Source organism: Sarcophilus harrisii, chromosome 3 (assembly GCF_902635505.1).
Source record: "Sarcophilus harrisii chromosome 3, mSarHar1.11, whole genome shotgun sequence".
In the NCBI taxonomy this organism is placed as follows: domain Eukaryota; kingdom Metazoa; phylum Chordata; class Mammalia; order Dasyuromorphia; family Dasyuridae; genus Sarcophilus; species Sarcophilus harrisii.
In genome coordinates this window covers 358303326-358313932 of record NC_045428.1, presented here as the reverse complement: position 1 = coordinate 358313932, position 10607 = coordinate 358303326, and the positions used below count along the sequence as shown (strand labels likewise).

Sequence of the window (10607 nt, the reverse complement as noted above, 5' to 3'; positions counted from 1 at the left end):
TGAACTTGGTAGTACTGGAATTTGAACCCAGGTTTCCTGGCCCCAGATTCTCTTCACTTCCCATTAGAGCGTATTGCCTTCATTCCTGCTGAACTGAATAGAGATACCTGTGGTGTGTTGGAAAGAGCTTGGGGTCCCAGAGTTGGAGATCAGAGGCTTTTTATTTCAGGCTCTATATTGGTCTACCTTGCTTGACCTGTGGGCTTCAGGGAGACTAATTGGCCCCACAGGCTGCTTGTGGCTCTAAAAATTAGAGCCTATAACTTTTTTTTTTATTTTTTATAATAGCTTTTTTATTTTTCAAAATACATATAAAGATAGTTTTCGGCATTCACCCTCTGCAAAACCCTGTGTTCCAAATTTTTCTTCCTCCCTCACTTCCTCCCCGATCAGCAATATACATTATACATGTTAGAACCTATACTATTGGCCAGCTAAAGGGAATCAATTTAACCCAACGAGGACTAGGAATCAGATTCAAACAAAGGCAGTTTTATTCCGTTAGTGGGATCAAGATAAAGGCTGCCTCTTCCTGGGCTACTAAGGAGCGCCCAGGTAGGGGGCCTCTTCTAGGGTTCACTGACGCCCTGTAGCTGTTTCATCATGTCAGCCAACATCCGGTTACACAGGGCGGCGTAAGGGTTGAGCAGCACCAGCTGGCGTCGGGCAAAGGGGCTGCCCAGCTGAGCTGCTTTCTCAAAATCACTTCTGGCATCGTCATCTCTGCCCTGCAGACGGGCCACGAGCCCCCGCTGGACATAGCTCTGGCACGCCACCTGCCCTCGGCCCCCACTCAGCAGGATGGCACAGTCCAGGTCCTCCAACGCACCTAGTGGAGTTGGGGAGAAAGAAAAATTCAGAGGCCTGAGGTGATTAGAAAGGGGAGACACTGGTGCAAAAAGCCTCCCTGCAGCTCTCTGCCCTGGGCATAGGTAAGGAAGGTGGCGCTTCCATCTTTCCTTGTGGAGTCCCTGTGCCCCCTGATGGTCACATTCAGAATTGTAGCTTCCTTCTGCTCGCTCTCCAACCTCCCACCCCCAGAGTAATGGATGCTTCAGAGAGATTTCTTGGTTAAATGTAGTTTAGATGAAGTAATGGGCCTTAGTGGACAGAGTGCTGGACTTGACACAGAGAACACTCAGATTCAAACTTCCCCTCTGCCACTTAGTGATGAGACAGGGCAGCTAGGAGGTACAATGGGTAGAGTGCCAGCCATGGAGTCAGGAAGGTCTGAGCTCAAATTTGACCTCTGACACTATGTGACCCTAGGCAAGTCACTTAACTTTGCCTCAGTTTCCTCATCTGTAAAATGAGCTAAAGAAGGAAATGGCAAACCACTCCAGGATCTCTGCCAAGAAAACTCCAAATAGGGTCATGGAGAGTTGGAAATGAGTGAACAAAATGAAGGCAGTTCCCAGATTTATATATTTAGACAGTAGCTATGAAGCACAAAGTGGGAGTAGAAGTCTGTTTGTTCATCCCAACCCAAATATCAAACAGGCCTAAGAAATATCCTTCTCAAAAAGAGAGAGGCTGTTTAAAAAAAAAAAAAAAGACTTTATGTAATAGATTATTTGCTGAGTCTAACAAGAGTTAACATAACTTGAAATATGGACTGTCTCATAAGAGCAACCATGGCTCCCTGAGAGATAAGCCAGTCAACAGAGATGCAACAGATAATGGTAGCAGGTCAGTAGAGAGAGCAACCCAGCTGCATGGGACATCAGCAGTGCTAAGAAAGGCAAAGACCACAGCAGTGGTTTTCAAAGGTTTAGAGCTGTTACAGTGGGCCTACAATCCTAGAAGTATTAGTTGTTGGGAGGAAATATTTCCTCTTTGATTGTGTTGTTGGAATCAGTGGGAAGTTGTTCATTTGGGGGAAATTTTACATTTTTATTTATTTTACTGTTCTTTTTGATTAAATGATTTTTGCCTTTGATGATAGTTTGATCCAGGAAAAGTGAAACATTAGGTAGAGGCTCATGGAAAGAACCTGGATGCAGCTTAAAGGAACGTAGTCCATGTTCACATTATTCTTTTGGTAACCCTGAATCACTTCATGGCATACATTCTCAAGCATGGCTGTAGGCTAGAGAGTAGCTCTCTAAGGTCATATGGTTCATAAACTGCCCCCATTCTGACTCCTGTACCAGTGTGTTTTCACTCAGCATTATCAGGTGATATATGAATTAGTCAGCCAGATTAAATTAGCTTTTGTAAGGAAGTACAATACACATGGGTCTTAATTCAATGCCTTCTCTTCTAATTCTAAATTCTTATTTCCCTATTTATCCAATCTATAGCTTGCGTTGTGTATATTTGCTTGCATATTGTTTCCTCCATTAGACTGTCAACTTCTTTTGCCTCTATATTAACAGGCACATAGTAGACACTTAATAAATGTTGATTAATTCGTGGTCAGGGAGGGACATTTAAGTTCAAAAGGTTATAGGTATAGTGAATGAAATTACAGGAAAGTAGTACCCCTTCCAGGAGTTATGGCAGAGTTGATTTGTTTCTTGTTTCAGAAGGAGAAGGGCTAGCTAGAGTAAACACATTGATAAGAGATGATCAGGAATGGCTGGAATTTCCCCCAAATAATAGGCCAACTGGGTACATATTAATCATGAATGCAAGGTCCCAGGGAAGAAATTCCAGATGATGAGAAAATGTCCAAGGAATAGAGAATATTATATAACAATAACTAACATTTATATGGCATCTATTTTGTACTGCTAGATATTGTGCTAAGTGCTTTACAAATATTATTTGATTAGCTCCAATTTTATTATTTATAATATTATCTCAATATTATCTTATTCTTAAAATCACCTTAGGAAGTAGATGCTATTATTTTCTACATTTTACAGATGAGGAAACTGAGGCAAAAAGGGTTAGGTGAGTTGCCAAAAGTCACACAGTCAGTAAATGTCCAAGACCTGAATTTGAACTCAGGTCTTCCCAATTCAAGCCCCAAAGCTTTGTATCATGCAACTGCCCTAATAAAGGCAATATGGAGAAATCTATCTAATCAAAAGCTAGTTATAGAGTGATGGGAAAGGGAAAAAATAAGAATAATTGAATAGCCCTGCTTCACTTTCCCACTCCATTAACTGCTACAATGAATAGGAATTGTTCATTTTCATCATCACTTTTGGTGCAATTACAGCAGATATTCATATAACTCAATTTGTTCGGCTATTTGCCAATCATTTGCCTGATTCTTTGTTTTTAACTTTTAGCAATTAGAAATTGATGTGAAGGTGTTTATATATATAATTTTTTTCTTACTGTCAACAATCCCTTTGGGAGTTAAATGATATTAGTGGGATAATGGATATTAAGTTTTCTATAATTTGATTTGCATAAACCCAAATTATTTTCAAAGAAATTGGATCATTTCCTACCTTTATTTACTAGTGCACTAGCATTTTTTTTTCCTGTATCTCCACCAACATCCTTTACCATCTTTGACATTTTGATGAGCGTGAAGATAAACTTCATAGTTGTTTTAATTTTCATTTCTCTATTTAGTAGCCATCAATAAAGGCTAATTATGGTTAATGAGCAAATATTTATTTCAAATGTTTCAAATATTTATTTGCCTTTATCTGGACTATTAAATCTTTTGACCATTTATCTGTGGGAAATGGCAGATTTTAGATGTCAAACTTTTAAAATAGGAAACATTTCATGCAAAGATTCTTTCCACCATCCATATTGTTGCTTCTTATTCTAGCTGTATTTATTTTATTTGTGGATTTTATGAAAAGAACTATGTCTATTGTAAGCAGATCTAAAATATCTAAAATAAGTCATGGTTATTATAGAAGGGGTGAATATAGCTCCCTTAGGAGAGCTCTTAGGAGCTCAAAAGATATTCTTGCAGTTTCTGTTCCATGTGGAACAATCTCAAACTTTTTCATTAATCACTGAATAGCAGACATACAAGCAAGGACAGGATATTAGAATCTCTGACCAACCATGCATGACTGCTGTGAAAAAGCTTCAACAGGAGAATAGAAGGCAGCACTGGTAGGACACAGCCTTGAAAATGGTTCTCAGAATGATCAGTAACATGGGTGCCATCTGAGAGGCTAGAGTTTGGACACTTCTTGATACGTGAAGAATGAAAACATTGACTGAGAAAAAAAAATCAGCTATTACGTCTGGAGTGTTTTTATTATATGAGTAGGAGATAGGGTATGGACCTATATGCATTATTTACCTCTGTGAGAACTCTATGTATTATTCACCTCTATAAATTCAGGACATTACAAAAATGATTTATGGAGTCATGTATCAAATGAAGATAAGTAAAACAAGGTAAGGTCAAAGATTCTGTCTTAAAAGAGGTGGGAAATTTTAAAAAGTACATAAGAAGTGAGTGAAGAAAAACACAAATCTAATAATCATAACTTTAAATGTGGATTAAATAACTACTTAACTATTTAAAATTTATTTAACCATAACTATTTAAAAGTTATTTTAACCATTTGTAGTAGGAAAATAAAATTTGATGTGAAATATATATATATATATATATATATATATATATATTACCCATATCATAAAGCAGTTGTATGGAAAGTTTATTGAGTTAGTCCACCAAAAAACTGATATAGGTATAGATAGATACATAGGTAGAAATGATATAGAAATTTATCTGGTTCTAGATACATGTTGTCCATATGCTCCAGATGGATGATGATTTGGGTCCAGAATTGAACAGAAGGAGGAAATTGGATCCAGTATCATTTGAAAAGTATATGGGGCCCTTACTACATAAATAATTTGGCAAAGCCAAGATGCCAACCATACAAAATGGGAAACTATATAAAAATTCCAAATGGATCTAGAAGATATTCCAGACCAAATCCTGATGGGAAAATCCAAAGTAGTCACCCTGAGTCAGTTGTCTAGTGCAGGTCAGAATAGAAAGCCAGACTGGTAGCTCTAAGGAAATGAGGCACATGAAGAATGTTTGTGGCAGCCCTCTTTGTAGTGGCCAGAAACTGGAAACTGAATGGATTCCCATCAGTTGGAGAATGGCTGAATAAATTGTGGTATATGAATGTTATGGAATATTATTGTTCTGGAAGAAATGACCAGCAGGACGAATACAGAGAGACTTGGAGAGACTTACGAATTGATGCTGAGTGAAATGAGCAGGACCAGGAGATGATTATATACTTCAACAACAGTACTATATGATGATCAATTCTGATGGACCTGGCCATCCTCAGCAATGAGGTGAACCAAATCAGTTCCAATGGAGCAGTAATGAACTGAACCAGCTACGCCCAGAGAAAGAACTCTGGCAGATGACTGAACCACTACACTGAATTCCCAATCCCTATATTTTTGCCCGCCTGCATTTTTTTATTTCCTTCATAGGCTAATTGTGCAAGAGTCGGACAAGAGTCCGACTCTTTTTATACAGCAAAATAATGGTTTGGACATGTATATTTATATTGTATTTAATTAATATTTTAACATATTTAACATATATTGGTCATCCTGCCATCTAGGGGAGGGAGTGGGGGGAAGGAGGGGAAAAATTGGAACAAAATGTTGGCAATTGTCAATGCTATAAAATTACCCATGCATGTAACTTGTAAATGAAAAGCTATTAAAAATTAAAAAAAAGAAAAAAAAGAAAATGGGGCACATGGTCAGGCCAGACACTAGGGACATTCCAGCAACCAGGAAGAGACTATGAACAAGAACAAAAAGAGATTCCAGATCCATACTGGGACACCATAATAGAAACAGGAGTCAACTGGCAGCTTTGTCACCCACTATCCAGTTCTAGGTCATAGGGCCAGATGGACCAAAGAGACTGCAGGCCAAGAGAAGTGGACTAAGAAAGAATGAAGTTCAGAAGCCAGTAAGCAGTAGTGTGGCTCAGACTTCAAGTTCAGAGCAGGATCTCTGCTGTGGCATTTAGCTCAGCCTATAGAGGAATGACCAGTGCAGAGATCCCAGATCAAAGAGAAGCCTGCAGTTCTGTCACACTGAACTAATTGAGTTTCCCAGCTAGCTCACAGGGCAGAGTCCAGCAGAAGTCTCCTGTTGTTTAGGCTAAGCCCAGGTCAGGGACTCAGAGAACCCAGAGAGGCCATCAGTGAACAGACTTTGCCCTGGATCAGACCACTTTGGGAACACTGAAAGCTTGAAGATCCTCAGCTGGAAAACAATACTCCATACCTCAGGAGAGCAGCAATGGGATTAGCAGAGACCTTCCCTTAAGAAGTGTGACAGAGCCTAGTCATTACATCCAGTCTGAGGTCAGAAAGTAGAATGGAAGCCTGGGGAAACTAAAAAAGAACCTTGCCATAAGAAAACGACTTCAAACCATTTACAAACAAAGCCTTAGAGAAAAAAAACAGCTTGGGCACAAACCCAACCAGAATTCCCAGAAGAGATGAAGCAAGAAGCCCTGAAAAACAGATCAAGGAGAAAAAAATTAAGCATCATTGTACTAGCAGAATACCATGGTGGGGAAAAAAAAGATTTTAAGAAATCTTAAAACCATCCAGATCTTTTAGAATCAGAGAGTAAAGTAGAAACAATAAAATCTACCAGTCATGTCCTGAAATAAACCCTCAAATTAAAATCACCAGGAAGTTACAGCCCAAATCCAGAACTTTCAGGTTAAAGAAAAAATACTTTGCAAGACACTAGAAAGAAAGAATCCAACTGTAAAGGAGCCATTATAAGGATCACACCTGATTTTCCAGCCACCATTATAAAGGAACAAAAAACTGAGAATATGATATTCTAGAAGGCAAAATTTATGGGTTTATAGAAGAATACCTTATCCAGCCTCAAACTCTTCTTGGCTATGTGACTGGGCCCATCACCTAACTTTTTTCATCCTCAGTTTCTAAATGTATAAAAAGGGGATAAAAAAGCACTTAAGGGTTTCTCTTTTTATGCCTACCTCTTAATATTTTTTTGGTGCTTATACAAGAATAAGTAAGGTCTTCCAAAGCAAAGTATAGGGGTCCCGCTTTTTTGATTCTAAGAGTGGTATTATAAAATCACAAAATGCATTTAATAATGATACCAAATTGTGTCCTGCTACAAAAATCCACCTTTTAAACAATACTATACTAAATCATCATGACCATCATGATTTTTTATTAGAGTTGTGATTTTTAAAAAAGCGATGTAAAGATATGTATGTATGGCAGGTCATACATATTATCAGAAGGTTAGTTGTACACTGAAGATATTATTTAAGAGTTAAGAATATTGAGAGACTTGGAGACAGCTTACACATACCCAGGTAATATACTTGGGGATATCAAATCAATTAAAGGAAGATCCTTACCATACTAATATTAATATTCATATTGTTTATGGGAAAACACAGGAAACAGCAACATAGGCTAAGAAAGTATGAGAGGATTGTAATCTGCACCAGTGAAAGGAATACCCAAATCAATGAAAGCATGATTTCATGAAAGTAACAAAATGGTATGTGACCAGATAGTCTATAGCTTTAATGATAAAATATCACTAGATCATTCTTTTTTTTTTTAAAAAGAAAGAGAATGGCAGAATCAATAAGGAAGCAAAACTCAACAACATGCTGCATATAAAAAATACATAAAAATTAAAACACATAGCAAATAAAAATGAGAGGCTGGAACGACATTTGCTAGGCATCAGGTGATCTCCTCTCCTTCTCCCCCCAAAAACCTTGTTTCAATTATACTGTCAGCCAAAATGTGAACAGAATACAGTTCCAGATATGGATAAGAAACAACTTATTGCTCTCTTTTACAATAAGTGCCTAAGTAGATGCTACCCTTTAAAGACGGATAGCTTCCCAGGCCAACAACTGGCCTAGGTCAGGAAGAAGTAATGTGGAAGCAAATAATGTGTTATGCAATCTTCCAGGCAGAGTGATTCTTGCTGAGGGGTCAACGAGGTGGAGACTTAAATGTAAGGATGACAAGGCAAATGGATGAAAAATACCTAGCCCTAAGCCAATCTTCCATATCCAAGAAGAAGAGGCATGATTGGAAATGGACTCAGTTGCAAGATACTGTCCTAAGTTATGCTACAGGCCCAAAGTCAGGGATGTGATTATCAAAGAATTTAACTAAACAGCTGAAAACAAACTATTGTTATGAGAATGTCATAAGTTGAAATTCGTTCATGGTTCATCTTATTGTTCTTTAAGATCTCATGTAAGGCATAAAAAACGTGCTACTAACCAATGCTTACCAATAGATGGCTTGGAACATCACTATGATTTTGGAAACTTATGTTAAGGGAAAATTCTATATGGGATATAGACATGTGTGAAGTTTGAAACTTTTAAGCAAAGCATTTGACAAATAGTACTGTAATAACAGAAATTGCTCGGTTGGATCAACTCAAGGGATGCTCAATGTCTATCCTTATTAAATATCCTCAGGGAGGGTTGTCTAGTGGTTAGCATCCTTATCTTACTTTGCTCTCCAAGATGTACTTACTCACCTGCCACATCTCCCTGGAGTCTGCGGGCCTGGGCTCGATTGTTATAGGCTGAGGCCCTGCCAGGCAGCAGGTTGATGGCCTGACTGAACCTCTCAAAAGCTGTGCTTAGGTTCCCAGCTTCAGCCGCTGTCACTCCCTGTAACTCCAGGTCCTTGGTCTGTTCCAGCAGCTCCTCAGGAAAGGTGTCATCTATAGTCAGTTTATATGACCCAGGAAGTAAGGAAGAATAGGGAGAAGAGGAAAGGGAATCAGTCTTGGGCTTTAGGAGTTTACAATTCTGCAGGAAGCTAAGCTATATCATTGGAAAGATCTGTTTGAGTTCTCTGACTGAAGTAATAGAGAGGCATCAATTTACTGGCACTTATCAATAGATACTAGTGTATAGAGCAAGAAGTGTCTTTAAAGATCATCTAATACAACCTTATTTTTCAGATAAGAACTTTGAGACAGAGAGGAGTAAGGTGATTGACCTAATATCACCTAGGTAGCAAGGAGCATTAACTGGGGATTTTAATCCAGATATCTTACTCTAAATTCAGTGTTCATTTCACACTAAGTTGCCTCTCCTGGATAGTTTTAGATTAGGGTACATGTGGAGGCCTTCTTGGAGACAAGAGTCTGTATGTGCATCTATAGATGACAAAGGAATCTCAAAGTCCATACTCTTGATCTGGCATTCAAGGTTTTCCATGCTCTAACTGGTAATTTCTCAGCCTCATTTCTCATTCTTCTCCTACATGAAATAACTCCTCTAGCTGAATTTACTCATTAATCCAAAAAAATACTATTTTCATTTCTGCCTCCATGTTTTTACAACTAAGTTACAACCCTGTTTGAAATGCTATCACCTATTATCCCTCCCAATTATTGATATCCTGACCAACCTTCAAAACCTAGCTCAAAACTCCCATTTCTATGAAACCTTTCCATTCCTCCAAGATGGTTGAAATCCTAAAGTACTTACTGTCCACCCAGTCTTGTATCATTAATCTTTTTATAAAGAGGTGAAAGTCTCCAGGTTGTAAACTAGAGGACATGATCTGGGTTTCATGTTTCTATATTTTCTGTACTTAGCACGGTCCTCCTAGCATTTGTCTGGCTCAGACTTTCTCTGAACATAAGACAGAGAATCTTATCACTGATGACTGATGTATACTCTAATAGGGAAGAATTGGCTTTGTAGTTCCAGATACCCAGGAGGTTGGGGCTACATCAAATAGTTTCTCTTCCAACTCTACCTCACACAGGCCTCCACTTTTACCAAAATTCTTTATTACGCTCAACTTCAAAGCATACTTTCCACTATGATAATTACTGGCAAGGATGTGGAAGTTGGGTGCCTTTTATGCATTCTCATTTGTGGCAATAATTCCAGTTAGATTCCAATGCTAGGTAGCAGGGGCACTGTACCAAATCACACTGGCAGCAGGCTCTGAGAAATTTGACATAGCCTCTAACTATTTTGGGGGGGATTTTAGAGCAAGTCCTTATATTACCAATCTACTTTCTCCCAGAAAAAAGTGAAGGGCATATATAGTGAGGGGTGGTCAAGCTCTCTGCAAATAGGGAAGTTTCTGTTTTAACTCCCAAATTTCTAGTTCAATAGAAATTTTGTTGTAGAATTCACAGGTCTCAATATAGGAATGGGACTCTATCAATTCAGTTCAATTTTAGAATTAAGCAAACTGAGGTTCAGACATGAAGTGTCAGGCCTAAAGTTATATGGGAAATAACTCTTACCTTCATCTTCCACCTGATTTTTCTCTACTTGATCTTCTCCAAGTTCCAACCCAGGCACATCTCCAAATGGGGTGTCTGGGCTGAAAATGGCCCTCAATACTGCTTGATCATTCGGAGTTCCCATGGTACCTAAAGCTCAGTCCAAGGCAGTGACCCAAAGATAAGAGCAGTGAGGGGAGGAAACTGGGAGGGACTAAACTGCCAATCACTAGGAGGTAAACAGGAAGCTCATTGAAAACAATTATTCCTTCTCCCCTATCACCCCAGCCTAGGTTGCAACATGATCCACTGTGGAGTTAATGAATGACTGGCATATATTTATTAACTGCTTCCCTGCAGGAGAGTAACAGGGCTTACAGACAACAAATTTA

General features: G+C 38.6%; 1 protein-coding gene across 1 annotated transcript; it reads right to left on the bottom strand.

Moving 5' to 3' along the window:
- Window positions 1-471: 471 nt before the first annotated feature.
- TTC36 (tetratricopeptide repeat domain 36) lies at window positions 472-10404 on the bottom strand. The gene is made up of 3 exons (XM_003764174.4): window positions 10237-10404; window positions 8497-8685; window positions 472-829 (listed from the first exon to the last, which is right to left on the bottom strand). Exons 1-3 carry the CDS (start codon window positions 10358-10360, stop codon window positions 570-572), a joined length of 573 nt encoding a protein of 190 aa, XP_003764222.1. The 5' UTR covers window positions 10361-10404; the 3' UTR covers window positions 472-569.
- Between the last annotated feature and the right edge of the window lie 203 nt (window positions 10405-10607).

What these genes read in the sequence shown, in the direction of transcription:
- TTC36 (XM_003764174.4), bottom strand. Translation starts at nt 10,360, where the DNA reads ATGGGAACTCCGAATGATCAAGCAGTATTGAGGGCCATTTTCAGCCCA. An exon ending in AAATCAGGTGGAAGATGAAG is followed by an intron (nt 8,686 to 10,236) that starts GTAAGAGTTATT and finishes AACTGACTATAG; the next exon opens with ATGACACCTTTCCTGAGGAG. An exon ending in ACTCCAGGGAGATGTGGCAG is followed by an intron (nt 830 to 8,496) that starts GTGAGTAAGTAC and finishes CAACTCCACTAG; the next exon opens with GTGCGTTGGAGGACCTGGAC.